A 22,809-nucleotide genomic window follows, 5' to 3' on the forward strand; every position below is an offset into this window, starting at 1 on the left:
AGTGTAGTCAGTGCTTCAATGCTGGGGATGTTGGCCTGATCGAGGACACTAACGTTGGTGTGTCTGTCCTCCCAGGGGATTTACAGGATCTTGCAGAGGGTGGGTATCACTGCAGCCCTGTAGACCATGAGCTTGGTGCCAGATTTGAGGGCCTGATCTTCGAACACACTCTTCCTCAGTTGGCCGAAGGCTGCGCTGGCGCACTGGAGGCAGTGTTGAACCTCGTCGTCTATGTCTGCCCTTTCTGATAATAGGCTCCCGAGGTAATGAAAGTGGTCCACGTTGTCCAGGGCTTGCAGTGCTGCATAATAAATCTGACATCTTCTGTTTGGTTAAGAAGAAATGAGGTTTTTAATAGGCTTCCATCTTTCCAGTGATTAATTTGAATATTATTTTTGGCTCTCTGCTATAGAGTAATGATTTGAATAGTGGCAGCCAATTGGAATTATTTTGAAGGTGCAGGATGAGGGTTCAGCCGCTGTAGTTTTTTTGCTACGTGTGCTTTTCGTGACCGGTAATTTTACACTACGGTTTAGAAAGAGCTTATAGAAATGGCAGCATAAGAGAGGTAATTTAGCCCATTGTATCTGTGCTGGTGTCAGCACTTCTACTGGAGTTAGCTAGTTGCTTCCCTATTCTTGTATCCTTTTATATTCTTTTGTCTTGGATACTTCTACAATTCCATTTTAAATGCGTTAAGGTCTCCATCTCAATAACCACGTGATTAAGCAGTCCATCTTTTTATAGCCTTTTGTGTGGAAAAACAATTCTTCTAACTCGCCTTTTAATTTTTTTCGTAGCCAATCTTTCCAATTCTTTGTCAGATCACAAACGCCAGAGGTCACCTTGCACACATCAAGGATCACTCTGCGCCAATGCTCTTGGCCAAAAGGCCTAGAGCCACTGCACCGTTCCTGGAAGTACTGCAATACCAGGTTCGTGCCATGGAGGTGGATGGGTCAGGTCCCCCACACACCTCCGTGGAGGTGGATGGGTCAAACCACCCCACCCACCTCCTATTTCCAAAAAGCATAGGAGAACCACCTTCCTGATCCAGGGAGAACCACTTTGGGGTCATGGTTACTCCCCTGTCAGGTCAGTTACGCATGATCTTAGCCAAAAGGCCGAGATTCTTTTTGTGATAATCTCAGTCTGTGTTGTCATCTTTACCAAGTTGCCAATCCTTGGACCTGATGGCTTGCATCCTAGGGTCTTAAGAGAAGTAGCGACAGGGATTGTGGATGCATTAATTGTAATTTACCAAAATTCCCTGGACTCTGGGGAGGTCCCAGCAGATTGGAAAACTGCAAGTATAACGCCCCTATTTAAAAAAGGAGGCAGACAAAAAGCAGGAACTATAGGCCAGTTAGCCTAACATGTGTGGTTGGGAAATTGTTGGAGTCCATTATTAAAGAAGCAGTAGCAGGACATTTGGAAAAGCAAAATTCGGTCAGGCAGAGTCAGCATGGATTTATGAAGGGGAAGTCATGTTTGACAAATTTGCTGGGGTTCTTTGAGGATGTAATGAACAGGGTGGCTAAAGGGGACCGAGTGGATGTGGTGTATTTGGACTTCCAGAAGGCATTTGACAAGGTGCCACATAAAAGGTGCACAAGATAAAAGTTCACGGGTTGGGGGTAATATATTAGCATGGATAGAGGATTGGTTAACTAACAGAAAACAGAGAGTAGGGATAAATGGTTCATTCTTTGGTTGGCAACCAGTAACTAGTGGGGTGTCTCAGGGATCAGTGATGGGACCCCAATTATATTAACGACTTGGAAGAAAGGACTGAGTGTAACGTTGCCAAGATGCTGATGATACAAAGATGGGAGGAAAAGCAATGTGTGAGGAGGACACACAAAATCTGCAAAAAGGACAAAGACAGGCTAAGTGGGCAAAAGTTTGGTAGATGGAGTATAATGTTGGAAAGTGTGAGGTCATGCACTTTGGCAGAAAAAAAATAAAAGAGCAAGTTTTTATTTAAATGGAGAAAGATTGCAAAGTGCCGCAGTACAGCGGGACCTGGGGATACTTGTGCATGAAACACAAAAGGATATTATGCAGGTACAGCAAGTGATCAGGAAGGCCAATGGTATCTTGGCCTTTATTGCAAAGGGGTGGAGTATAAAAACAGGGAAGTCTTGCTACAGATATATAAGATATTGGTGAGGCCACACCTGGAATACTGTGTGCAGTTTTGGTTTCCAGATTTAAGAAAGGACTACTATGTGTGCAGGAAGTGTATCGAGCTGCAGCTCCTGACAGACCACATTGCGCACTGGAGCTGCGCATGGATCACTCTGGAGCATCCGCAATGCTGAGGATGTCATGAATAGCATGTTTAATGAGTTGGTCACATCGCAAGTAAAGGTTACTCGGGCAATTAGGGAATGGGTGATCATCAGGCAGAGCAGTGAAAGGAAGGTAGTGCAGGGGTTCCCTGCAGTCATCTCCCTCCAAAACGGATACACCGTTTTGGGTACTGTTGGGGGAGATGACTCATCAGGGGAAGGCAGCAGCAACCAGGTTCATGGCACCACGGGTGGCTCTGCTGCACAGGAGGGCAGGAAAAAGAGTGGGAGAGCTATTGTGGTAGGGGATTCTATTGTAAAGGGACTAGATAGGCGTTTCTGCCGCCGCAATCAAGACTCCAGGATGGTATGTTGCCTCCCTGGTGCAAAGTTCAAGGATGTCTCGGAGTGGCTGCAGGGGCATTTTGGAAGGGAAGGGTGAACAGCCAGTTGTCGTGGTGCATATAGATACTAACGATATCGGTAAAAAAACGGGATGAGGTCCTAGAAGCTGAATTTAGAGAGCTCGGAGTTAAATTAAAAAATAGGACTTCAAAGATAGTAATCTCAGGATTGCTACCAGTGCCACGTGCTAGTCAGAGTAGAAATAGCAGGATAGCTAAGATGAATACGTGGCTTGCAGAATGGTGCAAGAGGGAGGGATTCAAATTCCAGGGACATTGGAACCAGTTCTGGGGGAAGTGGGACCAGTACAAACCGGACGGTCTTACCTGGGCAGGACCAGAACCAATGTCCTAGGGGGAGTGTTTGCTAGTGCTGTTGGGGAGGGTTTAAACTAATATGGCAGGGGGATGGGAACCTATGCAGGGAGAAAGATGGAAGTAAATTGGGGGTAGATAGGAGATAAGGAAAGATGGAGGGCAGAGAAATCAAAGGCAAAAATCAAAAAGGGCCACATTAAAACAAGCCTGGAGGCTTTGTGTCTCAATGCGAGGAGCATTCGTAATAAGGTGCATGAATTAACTGCACAGATAGCTGTTAACGGATCTGATGTAATTGGGATTACGGACACATGGCTCCAGGGTGACCAAGGCTGGGAACTCAACATCCAGGGGTATTCAATATTCAGGAAAGATAGACAGAACTGAAAAGGAGATATGGTAACGTTGCTGGTTAAAGAGGAGATTAATGCAATAATAAGGAAGGACATTAGCTTGGATGATGTTGAATCGGTATGGATAGAGCTGCGGAACACCAAAGGGCAGAAAACGCTAGCGGGAGTTGTGTACAGACCACCAAACAGTGGTAGTGAGGTTGGGGATGGCATCAAACAGGAAATTAGGGATGCGTGCAATAAAGGTACAGCAGTTATCATGGGTGACTTTAATCTACATATAGATTCGGCTAACGGAACTGGTAGCAACATGGTGGGGGAGGGTTTCCTGGAGTGTATAAGGGATGGTTTTCTAGACCAATATGTCGAGGAACCAACTAGAGAGTAGGCCATCCTAGACTGGGTCTTGTGTAATGAGAGAGGATTAATTAGCAATCTTGTTGTGCGAGGCCCCTTGGGGAAGAGTGACCATAATATGGTAGAATTCTTTATTAAGATTGAGAGTGACACCGTTAATTCAGCGACTAGGGTCCTGAACTTAGAGAGGTAACTTTGATGGTATGCAACGTGAATTGACTAGGATAGAATGACGAATGATACTTAAAGGGTTGATGGTGGATAGGCAATGGCAGACATTTAAAGATCACATGGATGAACTTCAACAATTGTACATCCCTGTCTGGCGTAAAAATAAAATGGGGAAGGTGGCTCAACTGTGGCTAACAAGGGAAATTAGGGATAGTGTTAAATCCAAGGAAGAGGCATATAAATTGGCCAGAAAAAGCAGCAAACCTGAGGACTGGGAGAAATTTAGAATTCAGCAGAGGAGGACTTAAGGGCTTAATTAGGAGCGGGAAAATAGAGTATGAGAGGAAGTTTGCTGGGAACATAAAAACTGATTGCAAAAGCTTCTATAGATATGTGAAGAGAAAAAGATTAGTGAAGACAAATGTAGGTCCCTTGCAGTCAGAATCAGGTGAATTTATAATGGGGGTGGGGGTTGTGGTGGGGGCCCGCAGAGCGACCAGAGAAGTCACAGCTGCTGGGTCTGGATGGCGTCTCACTGGGGAAGGGGTGGGACGGGAGGGTGGGGAGCCGCCATAGAGAGAGAGATGCTGGCCTCTATACAACAGGGAGGCTGGGAGGGGTGGGGAGAGGAGGGTTTATTTTTTGGAGCTGTTCCTGTGTTGTATTAATTGAACATGATTCATTTTTAATTTAAAATATATTTTATTGAAAACTTTGCAATGTACTTAACTTTATTGTAATAAAAATATTCTTGTATCAAAATGTACTCTTTAAGATAACTTATAAACGTGTAAAGTTAATATAAATTACAAAAAACATCCAGTGTGAGTGAAGTGACATAAACAACAAAAACAAAAACAACAGCAGCAAAGAAAGGCTGCATCCATCTCCCATCCCCCTGAGTCTAAGGCCGCCCGCTGCGCTTGGTCTTGGGCTCTCCACGACCCCTGCCTGGAGGTAGTGGTGCAGTGTTTCTGGGGTGCACACCAAGATTCTTCTCTCTAACATCTCGGCCACTGGGCACCTCTTGAGGGTGGGGGTGTCAATGTCATGTGGCAAGTTGGAGGGCCCAGGTGGCAAGCTGGAGGGCGCGGCCTCGGCCTGTAAAGAGCTTGGTGCGGGGATTGGAGTGGGAGTGGCAGTTGATTCTGTCAATGGGCGTGGGGTCTGGGCGTGTTCCCTTATTGCAGCAGCTAACTCAGACATTCCCTCCCTCATGGCCTTGGTCATTGCAACTGTCGTCCTTTCCACTACCTCTGACATTCCATCCCTCATAGCCACCATTCCCCCACTGATGTTAGCGGACATGGTTCCTATTTCCCGTGCCATTACTGTTACTTCTCCCAACAGTCCCGCAACCTCCTTACTCACCCCAGTTATGGTGTCCAGGAGTGATCGGGTAAGCTCTTCGCTCTCCCCACCCAATGCCATCATCTGAACCACATCTGTTGCATCCTGCATCTCAGGAGAGCGTGGCCCATGTCTCATTCCCCTCCCCCTGGATCTGGCTCGCGGCATCCCACTGGGAGGCGCAGGCTGGCACCTTGGGACCCTGGGTGTTCCCTATTGATTTGCACCAGCACCAGCACCACTGCTGGGACCTGTAACCTCGGAAGATGGGGACACGGGTCTGTGATGCTGCGGTACAACACCACCACCACCAAGACCTGCAACCTCGGACGGTGGGGCTACGGGTGTGCAATGATGCGGCACAACACCACCACCACCACCACCACCACCACCACCACTGGGACCTGCAACCTCGGATGGTGGGAAACCATAGAATGTCGAAGCACTAATGATGGAAGAGCCTGGCAAGTGAGATATGTTGACCTCCTCAAGATTCAGTAGAACACTCCTGTCATCAAACCCCTCCCACATCCACGCAAAGTGCCCCTCCTATGTTGTTCTGGAGGGTTGCTCACCTCTTCAGGCTTGTCCACACCTGAATCTTGATTTGGATCATCAGGAGGATTGTCCTCAAGTTCTGCAACATATAACAGAACAGTGAAATGGGTGGCATGAGTAGGCTCACACATAGCAGGCCAGGCAGCAGGTTGATTTGAAGGGCCACGATGACTTTTTATGATTTACCCACTCCCTCACGTGCGGGCCCAGCTTGTGCAGTACTGCTGGTTTTTCTCCAGGCAGGACCCATCAAAGCAGCGACCCTCTCTTCCAAGGGTGTCAGTGGGTGCAGATTTGGCGGTCCTCCTCCTGTTCTAGTTCTTTCCCTTTTGTTGTGGGCCAGTTTCTTCTGCAAAAATGAAAATGCAACTTTTTAGAGAGGGTGTCTTTCTGCTGGGTGGGACATATACAGCTGGTCACATTTACAATTGAAATTACATTGAACAAATGGAAATATTACTTACACTAACTACTTGACCAAGGTCCTGCCACTTCTTTTTACACTGCCGTCCAGATCTCTTGTTGATCACCAATCCGTAGAATTCTTCTGCAACTTGGTTCCAGTGTTTCTTCATCTCTTTGGGTGGCACTTTTGTGTGACCTCTGCTGGTATCCAGGTGCTGCCATCTGTTCCCAGTGACGGTAACTAGTGCCTCGACTTCGTCATGCAAGAAATTCTTTGTTCTTGGTGGCTGTTGCTGCATTATTGCTGGAACTGCTCCGCGACACTAACAGGACTTTTGCAATGCTCTGACACACTTTTCCATTGCACTTAGTGAAAGTGTGATTTTTCAAAACACACAGTCCTCTGAGACACTTAGCAGCACTTTTGCAATGATCCCTAAGACTTCTCCAGGCATGCAACAGTTAATTTTAGGCAGGATACTGCAGCTTTCATTCAGCACACCACCTATTTAGATTGAGAGCTCTCCTGGCAGGTAAACAATTACAGCTGCGATGTTCTTTAAAAATGGCCGAGTGCCAAGTTTTATTTCTATTGCGCATGCGCGCACATCGGGCCAGCACCACTGCGCATGCGCGCAGGTGCCGGCACTGTTTTTGGCGTGGCCATTTGGCTTCGACGTCACGCCAGGACTCCAGGGACTGTGAATAGCGGCGAGGATGGGGCGAGTTTTTCCCGGCGCCGTTTCCAGCGTGCAAAGTCGCCGCACTTGAGGTCAGTGTGCCGAAAAAACGGCTTGGGCAATGTTGGGCCCGTAATAGCGCATTTGGAAAGCAGTGACAGGATCGGTCCTCGTCAGCATGGATTTATGAAAGGGAAATCAGGCTTGACAAATCTTCTAGAATTTTTTGAAGATGTAACTAGTAGAGTGGACAAGGGAGAACCAGTGGATGTGGTGTACTTGGACTTTCAAAAGACTTTTAACAAGGTCCCAAACACGAGATTGGTGTGCAAAATTAAAGCACATGGAATTGGGGGTAATGTACTGACGTGGATAGAGGACTGTTTGGCAGACAGAAAGCAAAGAATAGGAATAAATGGGTCCTTTTCAGAATGGCAGGCAGTGACTCGTGGTCTACCACAAAGTTCAGTATTTGGACGAAGGAATTGAATGTAGTATCTCCAAGTTTGCAGATGACACGAAGCTGGATGGCGGTGTGAGCTGTGAGGAGGATGCTAAAAGACTGTAGGGTGACTTGGACAGGTTAGATGACTGAGCAAATGCATGGCAGATGCAGTATAATGTGGATAAATATGAGGTATCCACTTTGAGGGCAAAAACACGAAGGCAGAATATTATCTGAATGGCGGCAGATTAGGAAAAGGGGAGGTGCAACGAGACCTGGGTGTCATGGTACATCAGTCATTGAAAGTTGGCATGCAGGTACAGCAGGCAGTGAAGAAGACAAATGGCATGTTGGCCTTCATAGCTAGGGGATTTGAGTATAGGAGCAGGGAGGTCTTACTGCAGTTGTACAGGGCCTTGGTGAGGCCTCACCTGGAACATTGTGTTCAGTTTTGGTCTCCTAATCTGTGGAAGACATTCTTGCTATTGAGGGAGTGCAGCGAAGCTTTACCAGACTGATTCCCGGGATGGCAGGACTGACATATGAGGAGAGACTGGGCCTTTATACACTGGAGTTTAGAAGGATGAGAGGGGATCTCATTGAAACTTATAAGATTCTAATGGGACTGGACAGGTTAGATGCGGGAAGAATGTTCCCGATTGTTGGGGAAGTCCAGAACCAGGGGACACAGTCTTAGGATAAGGGGTAGGTCATTTAGGACCGAGATGAGGAGAAACTTCTTCACTCAGAGAGTTGTTAACCTGTGGCATTCCCTACCGCAGAGAGTTGTTGATGTCAGTTCATTGGATATATTCAAGAGGGAGTTTGATATGGCCCTTACGGCTAAGGGGATCAAGGGGTATGGAGAGAAAGCAGGAAAGGGGTACTGAAGGAATGATTGAATGGTGGTGCAGGCTTGAAGGGCCGAATGGCCTACTCCTGCACCTATTTTCTATGTTTCTATGTTATGTTCTTATGGAAAATGCACAATACGCTTCTCTGCATCTGCTACACTGCTCACCTGTTCATGTCCATCTGTATTATTATGCATTCTTCTTCACAGTTTACTAGGACCCCATATCTTGGTGCATTCGAACGCTTTATTATTTATTTTGCTTGCTGCATAACTCGTATAAGTTTAAGGTGCCATCAGTGATGAGTACTCGCCACCAGTGTACGTGACTTGGACCATTTTGGAAAACATTTTGATTGATATTTCTATTTCCCATTTGACCAATAGGTGAAATTGAGGTCGGGGAGTGCTGCATGTGTCAGTATAGTTACATGCCACCTGCTGATGTAATGGATACAAGTTCTTTCAGCCCATGCTACTATGCCAAGAGAATTGCAGTGGTATTGACGTTATGTTGCAACCATTTGTAGCGAGAATAGAATGGTAGTGGAAAATGGGTGGGCTGGTGTCAGCATGCATTCTCTTTGTTATTTCATATGATGAGCCATGGATTTTAACTGTAGGTCCAAGGATAAATATTTAATTAGTCAGTGATCTATGCAAATGCCTTTGGAGTCTATAGAAGCACCAGTCATTTGATAGTGTTGGATAGTTAGTGTAATAAGGCAGTTTTTTGGTCGGCGGAAACCAAGGAATTGATGTTTGCCTAAGCTTTTACATGTATTCAAACAAGTGGTATATTTCCAAACCCTGCGAGGGAATGCTGCTGGGAATAAAGTTCCATAGTCCTAATTTATATATTTAAATTAGTGTATTAAATAGACCAAATACTCTGGTATTGTTCCTTACATATATTACCCTGTTAAATGTTATAGTTCGTATTGTGTTCTTTATGAATAAGAGTTAACTGAACAGATATTTGACTTGCACAAAATATTTGCAGAAGAAAGAAAGACTCTCATCTTTCACAAACTCAGGAGGTCACAAAGCTTTACAACCAATTAAGTATTTTTGAAGTGTAGTCACTGTTGTAATGTAGGAAAGACGGCAGCCAATTTGTGCACAGCAGCATCCCACAGACAGCAGTGTGATTATGACTAGATAATCTGTTGATTGCGGGATAAATATTGGCCAGGACACCAGAGAAAACTCCCCCGCTCTTCTACAAAATGGGATCTTTTACGTCTGCCCACGAGAGCAGATGGGGATCTCGGTTTAACGTCTCAGCCGAAAGTTGTCATCTCTGACACTGCTGCACTTCCTCAGTACTGCACTGAAGTGTCAGCCTAAATTTTTGTGATTTAAAAAAAAACCGGAAAGCTAGAAGAGGGTATGTGGAAAGAAAAGCCAAGAACTGATGAGTATCAACATATAGTTTTCTCTTTATGTGACTCATGGTAAGTTTTGCTAAATCAATGGTACACTTAATATTTTGTTCAAATCTTTTAGGTGCTGTGCACATTTCTGTTCTCCATATTATCCAAAGGATATAGAGGCACTGAAGAGGGTACAAAAAAGATTTACAGGGATGATAACAGAACTGAGAGATTATACCAGTCAGGAAAGGATGAACAGGCTGGGTTTCTTTTCTCTCGAAAAGAGAAGGCTGAGGGGTGACCTAATAGAGATCTTTAAAATTATGAAAGGTTTTGGGACTAGCTGAAGTCTCTTGCAGAGAGCGAGCATGTGCCCGACAGGCCGAATTGCTGCATTCTGTACTGTGTTGATGATTCTTGATTCTGAGTAGACACAGAGAGAATGTTTCCACTTGTGCGGATGAGCAAAATTCGAGACCATCAATACAAGATATTACAACAAAACAAATAGAGAATTCAGAAGAAACCTCTTTACCCAGAGAGTGGTTGAGAATGTGGAACTCGCTACCACAGGGAGTAGTTGAGGCGTATAGTATAGATGTATTTAAAGGGAAGCTAGATAACCGTCTTGGGGAGAAGGGAATAAGGGTTATGCTGATCGAGTTAGATGCCGAGGGATGGAATGAGCTAGAGTCGAACATAAACGCCGGCTTGGACCGATTGAGCCTAAGGGCCTTTTTCTGTGCTGCATATTTTATGTAATTCTATGTAAATTATTAAAGATGTAAAATATCTTCCAATTACAGCTCCTTGGGCCTTGCTGTACCTCCTCGAATTAGATTTCTTCAGAAAGCACAAAAAGAAAGAGAAATGTCTTGTACAAGAAATGTAGCACAAGACAACTGGCCAGCTGTTGCTCCAAATGCTGCAGCTGAAAGCTCACGGGAAGATGTTGATGAGGAATTGGAAGACTTTAAGGCTCAATTTAGGGAACACAAACCCTCTTCCTATCTAGAGATTAAGGAGAAAATCAAAGTTAAAAAAGCTGCCATGGAAAAAGTATGTGATATAGATGAAAATTCCAGTGGTGAAGATAGAGATCCAAGTGACCAAGATGATGAAGTGGAGAAGAATAAAGACACAAAAGCATTTCAGTTTATTGATGATGATGAAGATGGTGATGACAACGATGACCGTGACCTGCTTATAGTGAAGCGGAGGAATGTTTTTGGCTTTGAAACTGAAGAAGAAACAGTAAGTTATCTTTAATTCATGTTGAGATAAGGAACAAAATTAGAGGCTAGTTTGTTTTAAATAGTTTACTCTCATGGATATTTCTTTCAGCTGATTGGCTCAAATGATTAATTTAATAAAACAGCAACAAATGTGAATTAAGATGACTGACAACATTCAAATGAAATTGAAAAATTACCACTGATGAATTGTTAAGCGCTTCGGAAAACAACAAATCAAATATGAGCAACCATCAAAATATTTCAAAATATACTTTCCTACCATCCTTGCTTTCTCCCGAACTGAAGTAAATATTTCTGAACATTTTCTAAGATAATTTAAAAAAGTCACATTCCTCTTGTCTTTATTTTTTTTTTGTCTGAGGCATGTTCCTGTTCAAGAAGGCTGTGGGCTAGCATTTGAAGTGGTATGCTTTGTAGCTTTTTTTTAACCTCTGGTGGTATTACCTGTACGCGATAAGTTGTGATTTTATTCTGGGATCAGGTTTTGGTTTATTTTCAATACATTTCTGGGAATGTACAATTGTGTTCGAAGACTGTTTTTTCTCAGCAAGCCCATTAGCATGACTGAAATCCTTCGATTGTATGTGCTCAGTGGAGTGTGATTTTATTCTGGGCTTGTTTTTATTAGAGGTTTGTGGCAGTACTGATGGAATTTTGTCATGGGTTTCTGGCAGTGCTGTATTTAGTTTTAAATTGAATATTTCTATCTAATATCTATCTAGTATTTCTATATTTTCAATTTTGTTTTTCAATGCATCTGTGTGGCAGGTGACTGCCTGGTTGCACTTCAATCTTGCAGTTTTCTTCTTCTCATTGGTGTGTGCAGACTTCCTTTTTTGGTAAATGTTACATGTATATGAAGTGGTAGATCATCCTTCAGCCAATGCTCTGATTATTCCGTGTTAAGCAGTGTGCTGCAGCAGATTAGAGTTTTTAATCTTCTTGAATCATCATGTGCAGTTCTAAAGGAGATCCTGTAGATTGTTTCAATAAAATTAGCCATGCTGGTTAATTCAACATCTGATGTCGAATCGCCTGTTTAGTTTCATTTACATCTTTAGGATTGGTAATCTGATTTAGCAACAGGTGTGCTTTAAGTTGCCTTTTTTGACTTTGAGGAGCAGTATTTGATGGGCACTGAGTAAATCCTCCACCCTCCATGAACTTCAATTTGTCCAAAACTCATCAGCTCACATATCATGTCCTACTCGCCCATAACTTTATCCTTGCTGGCCCACTCTGGCTAGCTTCCTGTTCCTCAGTATGTTAAATTTAAATTGTTCACTTCAAATCCCAACTATGGAACTGGGTGAGAATGGCACTGAGTGTGTAGCAGAGACCTTGTAGCATTGTCTGGCTTGTGGAGGATGAAGCAGGCTGCCTGGAGAGCATTGGAGAAATCAGTCTTTGAAATTATGCCAAGGTAAGGTAGGTAGGTAAGCTTTAAATCCAGGGGTGGAAGAAGGCAGTCTTGATGTTGGACTGGAACTGAGTTAGGATGCTCAGTTCAAGGTCAAAACGGCATCGAGCTAAGGGTGATAATGTTGGCACCAGATGGGGCAAGTGCTGGTAATAATTGAACAGATGGCTTCAGTTTTGTTGACATTGAGCTGTAGGAAATGTCAATCCGTTCAGCACATGATATTGGAAAGCAGTCAGTACAGAGTAGAAGACTGGTAGATATGGTCAGTAGCTTAGTTATTCAAGCTCACCTGATGAGAAAGACAGGAGAAGAGAAACCTGCATTTATATAGCACCTTTCACAACCTCTCTCCCAAAACACTTCACAACCAATGCAGTACATTTGAAATTAGTCACTGTTGTAATGTAAGGAAATGAGGATAGCTAATTTGCATACAGCAAGGTCCCAAAAACCACATTGAGATAAATGATCAGATAATTTGTTTTTGTTGGTGTTGGTTGAGAGATAACTGTTGGCCAAGTCAACAGGAGTATGCCTTGCTCTTTTTGAATGATGTTGTGGGATCTTTCACACCCACCTGAGGGTAGAAGTGGTCTCAGTATAATGTCTGGTTTGAAAAATGGCATCTCTGATAGCACAGCACTCCTTCAGTACTGCACTGAAGTGTTGATTTAGATTATGCGTTCACGACTCTGGAGTTGGGTTTGAACCCCCACCCTTCTGTCTGACTCGAGGCTGACATAGTGAACATAGGCCAGGTCTTCCTAAATTGATGGTAACTTACTGTGAGATCACCAGCTCTTGGAAGAGGTGAAGAAGAAACAGATCCCTTGGATCCTTGCCTCAGCCACTTCTTCCTCTCTCAACTAGTCCTGTAGCAACTTTTAAATTGGACTGGTTTTGGTAATTTAACAATTGTACGTACTTCTCCTTTACAAAAATATAGGAATCCTTTTCATGTGCGTTCCATACTACAATAACTTTGTTTACTGCTTTAGTTGAGGTGATTTTCATTGTTCTATAGAAAGGTTAATGCTCTCAAAACACGGGTTTTGCAGTGGCTGCACTTTAGCAGTAACATCGTGAGCTTTGTTTTTCTAAATTATAGTGGATTAAATTAGGCAAAATATAATTCTATAAAATATTTATGTGGAATATTTGAAATGTGTTCTATTTTATGTCCTTGGGTCGAAGTCTTTTTTGCATATTAAATATTAATAGATTAAAAATTATTTGAGGCTGCATTATGATTGGTGATTATTGCAGAGCTACAAGAGTCCCACTGGGTCCTAACTGATTTATATGCTGTGATGCGCTAAAATGTGAACAAAAAGATGATGTAATCAGTTTTTAAAAGTCACTTACTTCAGTATAGTTTTATCAATTCTAGATTAAAGCAGCTGTCCAAATAACATTCTTAATTGTACATTTCTAAATACCTTTTTAAAGCATGAAATATTCCCAACTTTTCATATCCAGGAAAGCAAAAAAGTAAATCATTTAAAATCACGTATTGTCGTGCAAATGCAGCAATGAGCCATTTTGACCATGAATTAAAATTGCTCTTAACCGTGTTTAAGTTGCACTTTCATGTATGTTTCCGTGCATTCTAAATGCAAGAGGCAGCCTTGTCCACCAGTATGGTAACCTGGTAATGTTTCTGAATTTGTAAAATTCATTCATGGGATGTGGGTGCCGCTGGCAAGGCCAGCATTTATTGGCCAACCCTAATTGCCTCGAGGAGATGGTGGTGAGCCACCTTCTTCAACCATTGCAGTCTGTGTGGTGAGGGTATGCCCTTCTGCATTGAATTGTTAGGTGAAATCCAGTATTCCCACTCTGTTGAGCAAAGATTGCACTGCAACCAGTGACATAGCGAACGTAGTGACAGAGTAAGATGGAGCATGTCCATGTTAGAATATTTTTGATGGTTTTTATTCACTTCCTCATTGTAATGAAAAAACACATAATGCAGTCTAGCTGCATACCACTTAGTACACATTTCAGATTGCTGCATATATTTTATCTTCAGTTTATTTGACATTTAGTGACCTACATTCTAGGTTTTATGGGGATCAGCATTATTATTCAGCTTTTTGCCTCTATCCTAAACTCCTATAAAAGGCCCCTCATCCGACCCTTGAAGGTTAGGTATTGATTGCTCCATCTAAAAAGCAATCCCAAATGCTCAATGTTGGGGACTGAGTGCTTTTAAGTGATTGGAAGCTATTTTTTCAGCCCATTACCAGCAGTCTTTTTGCTACAAATAACAAAAGCAGTAGCAATACATTTTGCCGTTGTAATGCAGTTGGGAGAGAAGAGCAGCAACCAAAAGCATGCAAAGCTTGAATTAGTAATTAATAAAGCTCCTGTAGAATATTTTAAAAAGTTCCAGGAATGTGAGGTAGTGGTTTAATATGTGACCTGGTATTCTGCTGATCGAATTTCTTTTCTATTTTTTGTAAGAGATGTTACTGATCATACTCTTTGGATTTTATGCTTCTGTTGTAAACTGGAAATCAGCAGTTAAAAGAATTTGCTATGCAAGCTTTTAAATAGCTTATTTTATTCCTATTTTTGCCCACATAACAACAGTCACATAATTTCAAAGGGATTTATGTAGATGGTTTTTTTCCTATTTGAATGATGTGAGTAGGCATTACATAATTCCTTCTGTTCAAATTGCCACACTTGGGTTTGTGTTTCAGGGCTGCTGTATTGTACTTTATTATACTGAATTTGAGTACAAGTATATGAGAGACTTGTACAGTGAAAACAGCACTAATGAGATGTGGACTATAAACAGTAGACACCTCAAAGCACTGGAGAAGTACCACTAGCAAAGCCTCTGCAAGATCCTGCAAATCCACTGGGAGGATAGACGCAACAACATCAGTGTTCTCGCTCAGGCCAACATCCCCAGCATCGAAGCATTGACCACACTCGACCAGCTCTGTTGGGTGGGCCACATCGGCCACATCGTCCGCATGCCCGACACGGGACTCCCAAAGCAAGCGCTCTACTCGGAACTCCTACACGGCAAGCGAGCCCCAGGTGGGCAGAGGATACAATTCAAAGTCTCCTTGATAAAGTGCAACATCCCCACCGGCACCTGGGAATCCCTGGCCCAAGACCGCCCAAACTGGAGGAAGAGCATCCGGGAGGGCGCTGAGCACCTCGAGTCTCATCGCCGAGAGCATGCAGAAATCGAGCACAGACAGCGCAAGGAGCATGCGGCAAACCAGGCTCCCCACCTACCCTTTCCTTCAACCACTGTCAACCCCACCTGTTACAGAGACTGTAATTCCCGCATTGGACTGTAGAGTCTTCCTCGATTTTGAGGGACTGCCTATAATGATGAATGGATGCTGAACAAAACAAAATACAACACAGTACATGTGCTGGAAATGAAATCAAATAAAATCACTTGTTTATTAGAAGGAATTATATTAAAATGACTTGTGAAGTGAAAAGATTGTGTATCATCCTATGTACCAATAAAGTAACCACCTGCCAACTTGCTTACAAAGATTATTGACCATTTTCAAAGTGTTATATTTGACGATCAGATTTGTTGCACTCTCAATTTGCCAAGCTTATTTCAACAGCACCTTCTGAGCCCACAATCTCTATCACCAAGAGCCGCTACAATGTGAGATCAGCATGATCTCCAAGTCACATGCAATCCTGACTTAACGTATACCTCTGTTCCTTCATGATCACTGGATCAAAATCCTGGAATTTCCCACCTAACACCATTGTGTGAGCTCCATCATCACAACGACTGCAGCAGTTCAAAGAAAAAGCCTGCCAGCAACTAGGGGTGGACAATAAATGAAGCCTTGCCTGCATCGCCCATATCCCAAGAACATTTTTTTTTTAAAAAAGGTAGATTGGCATTGAAGTGCCTGCCTAGATAATGTGCTGCAGTCTCTGGAGTGGGGCTTAAACCCATGTCTTTCTGACTTGGGTGAGTGTGCAACCACTGAGCCAAGGCCTTGTTGTAGGACAACATGTTTGAAGCTTAAGTGGAATAAGAATTGAAAGTTAACAAGCACACTGATAATATTTGCGGAAATAGTAGAAAGAGAGATTGAAGACTAGGCAAGAAGGATCACCTATCAGAAGACAAGCTTTTTCTTGTATCCTATCCAGGAGTAAGAAGTGTTAGAAGAATCTCTTGATGAGGACAATATTCAAGTTTTTGACGCACTTGAGCTGTTGAGAGAAAATAATTAAGAGTGGGAGTTACTTGATGAGGTAACTGAGAGGGTTGATGAGGACAATGCGATTGACGTGGTGTACATGGGCCCCGTCGAAGAGGTGGTGTTCGGGCGGGCCAGCGAGGAGGCCCCGAGGCGAGGCAAGGGGAGCGGGACAAGGCGGGTGGCAGGGAGGCGGCCCGAGGTCAGGCAGTGGCGGGGCCCCCAAAATCGGTGGGTCCAGATTCCAGACCATTTTACGGATTCCGGACGACCCTTCCACCAATCGGTCCGGAACATTCCGGATTCCGGAAGTCTGGATTTTCGACGCTGCACCTGTACTAAATTGCAAGAAGTACAAGTAAATCGCTCATCTTTTGTTTCTTTACTTGTCCCATTACCATCTCCTTTTGCTTTGTCCAATCATACCTGTTGTCTTTTAATCAATCTTGGCCACCACCCTATCACAGACCATCTCTTTTGTTCTTTCCTCCCCTCCCCCTTTCCCTGCACTTGCTTAAAATCTGTTACATCTCTAACTTTTTCCAGTTCTGACGAAAGGCCATTGACTTGAAACGTTAACTCTGTTTCTCTCTCCACAGATGCTACCTGACCTGAGCATTTCCAGCATTTTCTGTTTTTATTTCAGACTTCCAGCATCCGCAGTATTTTGCTTTTGTATTAGAAGGAAAATAATTAATGAAAGAAAACCAAGTTTCTCGGCAGCAGCTTTAGGAACACCGAAACTTACAGTACAAAAAGAGGGCGTTCAATCTGGTGTCTGTGCCAACTCTTTGCTCGTGCAATCCAAAACTGATTGCACTAATTTTAGCTCCAGCAACTTGCTGCTTAAAAAAAATTCTACTAATGTCTCTCCTCACTCTATTAATAATTGTAAAAAGGTGAGCCCTCATCACTAATTTCCCAACCAGAGGAATTGTCTTTTTTTTACTCTTGCAAAACTTTTCATAATTTTTAAAACAACTATTAAATCTCCTTTTAGCCTTGATTCCTAAGTAGAAATAGTCTCAATATCTCCTGTTTCTCTTCATCGCTATAGTTTTCCATCCCTTGGAACCATCCTCATTAATCTACACTGTATGATCTCCATGACTGGTTAACCAAAATGAATGGAATTAACTTGAATTTAAAAGCAGCTTCACAACCTCAGGATGTCTGAAAGTGCTTCACAGCCATTGAAGTACTTTTGAAGTATAGTCGCTGTTGAAATATGGGGAAATGCGGCAGCCAGTTTGTATACAGCAAGTTCCCACCACAATTAGCAATGAGATAAATGACCAACTAAGCTTTGTTTTTAGTGATGTTGGTTCAGGGATAAACGTAGGTTAGGACAACGGGAGAATTCTCCTGCTTTTCTTCAAATAGTGCCATGGGATCTTCTACATCCACCTGAGAGCTCATGGGACTTTGGTTAAACATCTCAGTTGAAAGACTGCAGCATTCCCTTAGTACTGCACTGAAGTACTAGCTGAGATACGTGCTCAAGGCCTGCTTCCATGTTGTATCGTCATTTGCCTGGAAATTACAGTCAGAGGCTTGTCGCCCACGTACGCCTCTGAACAGCAAGAAAACTCCGTACTTACCCGATGCTTCTGGAGCTTCAGACTCTTGCGGTCCTGGGCTTACAAGCATACGCCTGCGTAACGGCCAATGCATCCCAGGAGCACATGCTGTTTACATATGGAATCCCAATAAACTTTATAGAAATCGCCTAAAAAATACAATTTCACAGCAATGAAATAACCGATCATGCGTTCAAAATTAATTAAAATACCGTTTACATTTTTTTTTAATAGTTTGAAAAATAAATGTAAACTTTTTTAACCAGGACAAAATTGACCTAAACTACTTTTAAATGTAAATGAATGTTTTACCAGGTGGAAGGGTTTAGTGGGTATTCGCTGAGCTGCAGTTGGGCCAACTCTATGCCAGCGAAAGTGAATTTCCAGCAGCTGGGTACGATCTGTCAAGGAGAAACTAGACAGATTACAAGTTCTGGGTTTTCGCCCATGCGCATCGCACTGTTATCTCTGATCTACAGCTTTATACAAGTTCTGTATTTTGCAGGTGACCTGTCATAATGTTGCCTGTTTAATGGTTGGTCTGAAGTATCTAGCCGTCTTCACCCTTGTAGTCGGGCAGTTCAATTATATGTGTGTCACCAGAAACTACAGGTTACAAATGGTGGTGCTGTTTGGGAAGTGAAAATGATATCAATTGAGAACATTATAGCCAGGATAGGCCATCATCAACCACAGTGAATTTTGTTGCTTGCTTTCTATTTTAAACAGTGATCCAAGATGGCAAAAATTATGATTGCTGTACTGTTATGGCCTTAAGACTTCAGAAAATAGTACGGTAATGATGATTAAAACATGGTAATGAAGCATGCTTGGCTTTGTGATGATTTCTAGGTGAAATTGAAGATGTAACGGTAATGCCATTCCCTACACCATTGTGAACCTTGACCGAAGGTATGCCACATCCACTACTGAGTATTTTCCAAGTTTAAACTGATTTTGTTTTTCTCACTTTCCCACGCCACCAATCCATCAATATGCCTATTTAGATCTTTGGAAGCTTGTTGCTATGCGTTGTATGCTGAATGTAATGTTCTGTTGTGTTTAATTCTACAGTCTCTTTACCCTCTCCCTTGCCATTATGATTGTTAATAGATGCTGGGGCAGGTCACACAGTCCTCACCACCCCTCCCCCCCCCCTCCCGCCGAGCCTGTACCGCCATTCAATAATATCATGGATGAACTTCTACATCAACTTCAACCCTCGCCCCCCCCCGTACTATCCCCATATCCCTTGATTCCCATAGTGCGCAAGAATCTATCAATCTCAATCTTGAATATATTCAATGACTGAGCATCCACAACCCTCTGGGATAGAGAATTGCAAAGATTCACAACCCTCTGAATGAAGAAATTTCTTCTCATCTCAGTCCTAAATGGCCGACTCCTTATCCTTACACTATGACCCCCTAGTTCCGCCAGGACTCTCCCGCCAGGGGAAACAGCCTCTTAGCATCTAGTTAATGCTATTTTCTGTTGTTCGTTCTACCTGTTGCCGTCTAGTCAGCATATGTAATCTCTTATGATTGTGAAGCAGTACAGCACTATTTTAAATATTACGATTTTGTATTCCTAATTAAGCTAGTACTTGTACCGCAGTGTATTTGACATCTATTTGTATTGCCATAAGCATTTTGGCAGAAAGAAAGACTTGCATTTATATAGTACCTTTCATGACCACCGGATGTCCCAAAGCACATTTACAGCCAATAAAGTAGTTTTTGAAGTGTAGTCACTGTTGTAATGTAGGATTGTAAATGTTGTAAATAGTGTTAGTTATACGATGAGTTTTTAATTATATAATTTTGTTTTGCGTGGTTTTAATCATATGTCGGAGAATTGATTTGTTTCAGAGCTATGCAGCTCACTAAGAGCATTTTTTAGACAGTTGAGCCAGTTCATAAAATATCTCTGCAGCTCTTGAATGTAGAAAGAATGAGGATGGGTACGATTGACAAAGAATGTGGCTCCGCTGGTCTTCAATCACTTGCTGCATTTGCTTGAGGAATTTCAGGGTGCTCAGTAAGAAGCAGTTGCATAATCTTTCAGGTGGTGTTTTGGGCAGGCTAATGTGGTTTAAATTTGGAAATTGGTTGTAGAGGGAGCTCTTGTAGATTTCAGGTCGATGACCTTTTGTCAGAACCCGTTCTGCACAACCCACCACAGAAGCTAAGGAACGCTACAGTGAGAGCCATGCAACATCGCAACATCATCGAACAGATAATTGGGGTGCTCAAGCCTCGCTTCCGATGCCTGGATTGCTATGGAAGCAGCCTTCAATATTCCTCTCAACAGGTCTCCGAATTCATTGTTGCGTGCTGCATGCTGCACGACTTTGTCATCATGTGGGGCCAAGCATTGCCAGTGGGGATTGCAGGCCCATTTCAGGAGGCCTGAAATGGGCCTGCAATTGTATATGCCTGTACATGCCTGTCTGGCATAACAATAAAATGTGGAAGGTGGCTCAACCGTGGCTAACAAGGGAAATTAGAGACAGTGTTAAAACCAAGGAAGAGGCACATAAATTGGCCAGAAAAAGCAGCAAACCTGAGGACTGGGAGAAATTTAGAATTCAGTAGAGGAGGACAAAGGATTTAATTAGGAGGGGGAAAATAGAGCATGAGAGTAAGCTTGCAGGGAACATAAAAACTGACTGCAAAAGCTTTTATAGTTGTGTGAAGAGAAAAAGATGTACACAAATGTAGGTCCCTTGCAGTCAGAATCAGGTGAATTTATAATGGGGAACAAAGAAATGGCAGACCAATTGAATAAATACTTTGGTTCTGTCTTCACTAAGGAAGACACAAATAACTTTCCGGAAATACTTGCGGACCGAGGGTCTAGCGAGAAGGAGGAACTAAAGGAAATCCTTATTAGTCAGGAAATTGTGTTTGGGAAATTGATGGGATTGAAGGCTGATAAATCTCAAGGCTCTGATAATCTGTATCCCAGAGTACAGAAGGAAGTGGCCCGAGAAATAGTGGAAGCATTGGTGGTCATTTTCCAACATTCTATAGACTCTGGATCAGTTCCTATGGATTGGAGGGTAGCTAATGTAACCCCACTTTTTAAAAAAGGAGGGAGAGAGAAAACAGGGAATTATAGACCGGTCAGCCTGACATCGGTAGTGGGGAAAATGTTGGAATCAATTATTAAAGATGTAATAGCACATTTGGAAAGCAGTGACAGGATCGGTCCAAGTCAGCATGGATTTATGAAAGGGAAATCATGCTTGACAAATCTTCTAGAATTTTTTGAAAATGTAACTAGTAGAGTGGACAAGGGAGAACCAGTGGATGTGGTGTATTTGGACTTTCAAAAGGCTTTTGACGAGGTCCCACACAAGAGATTAGTGTGCAAAATTAAAGCACATGGTATTGGGGGTAATGTATTGTCATGGATAGAGAACTGGTTGGCAGACAGGAAGCAAAGAGTAGGAATACACGGGTCCTTTTCAGAATGGCAGACAGTGACTAGTGGGGTAAGAACATAACATAAGAACATAAGAACATAAGAACATAAGAACATAAGAACATAAGAACATAAGAACATAAGAACATAAGAACATAAGAACATAAGAATTAGGAACAGGAGTAGGCCATCTAGCCCCTTGAGCCTGCTCCGCCATTCAACAAGATCATGGCTGATCTGGCCGTGGACTCAGCTCCACTTACCCGCCCGCTCCCCATAACCCTTAATTCCCTTATTGGCTAAAAATTTATCTATCTGATTTGAATACATTCAATGAACTAGCCTCAACTGCTTCCTTGGGCAGAGAATTCCACAGATTCACAACCCTCTGGGAGAAGAAATTCCTTCTCAACTCGGTTTTAAATTGGCTCCCCCGTATTTTGAGGCTGTGCCCCCTAGTTCTAGTCTCCCCGACCAGTGGAAACAACCTTTCTGCCTCAATCTTGTCTATCCCTTTCATTATTTTAAATGTTTCTATAAGATCACCCCTCATCCTTCTGAACTCCAACGAGTAAAGACCCAGTCTACTCATCTCCGGAATCAGCCGAGTGAATCGTCTCTGTACCCCTTCCAAAGCTAGTATATCCTTCCTTAAGTAAGGTGACCAAAACTGCACGCAGTACTCCAGGTGCGGCCTCACCAATACCCTGTACAGTTGCAGCAGGACCTCCCTGCTTTTGTACTCCATCTCTCTCGCAATGAAGGCCAACATTCCATTCGCCTTCCTGATTACCTGCTGCACCTGCAAACTAATTTTTGGGATTCATGCACAAGGACCCCCAGGTCCCTCTGCACGGCAGCATATTGTAATTTCTCCCCATTCAAATAATATTCCCCTTGACTTTTTTTTCCAAGGTGGATGACCTCACATTTTCCGACATTGTATTCCATCTGCCAAACCTTTCGCTTAAGCCCATTCGCTTAACCTATCTAAATCTCTTTGCAGCCTCTCTGTGTCCTCTACACAACCCGCTTTCCCACTAATCTTTGTGTCATCTGCAAATTTTGTTACACTACACTCTGTCCCCTCTTCCAGGTCATCTATGTATATTGTAAAGTTGTGGTCCCAGCACCGATCCCTGTGGCACACCACTAACCACCGATTTCCAACCCGAAAAGGACCCATTTATCCCGACTCTCTGCTTTCTGTTAGCCAGCCAATTCTCGATCCATGCTAATACATTTCCTCTGACTCCGCGTACCTTTATCTTCTGCAGTAACCTTTTGTGTGGCACCTTATCGAATGCCTTTTGGAAATCTAAATACACCACATCCATCGGTATACCTCTATC

The 22,809-nt window shown here is 43.1% G+C and overlaps 1 protein-coding gene and 1 pseudogene across 1 annotated transcript in view; one reads left to right on the plus strand and one right to left on the minus strand.

The window, feature by feature from the left end:
- ddx10 (DEAD (Asp-Glu-Ala-Asp) box polypeptide 10) overlaps window positions 1-22,809 on the plus strand; it is a 464,721-nt gene that overhangs the window by 98,964 nt on the left and 342,948 nt on the right. Inside the window, exon 13 of the mRNA XM_070892172.1 lies at window positions 10,371-10,818. Coding sequence (XP_070748273.1) covers window positions 10,371-10,818 — 448 coding nt within the window. The remainder of the gene's footprint in view (window positions 1-10,370; window positions 10,819-22,809) is intronic.
- On the minus strand, window positions 899-1,136 carry LOC139275418 (U2 spliceosomal RNA; annotated as a pseudogene).

This window comes from Pristiophorus japonicus, chromosome 10 (assembly GCF_044704955.1).
Source record: "Pristiophorus japonicus isolate sPriJap1 chromosome 10, sPriJap1.hap1, whole genome shotgun sequence".
NCBI classification, from domain to species: Eukaryota; Metazoa; Chordata; class Chondrichthyes; family Pristiophoridae; genus Pristiophorus; species Pristiophorus japonicus.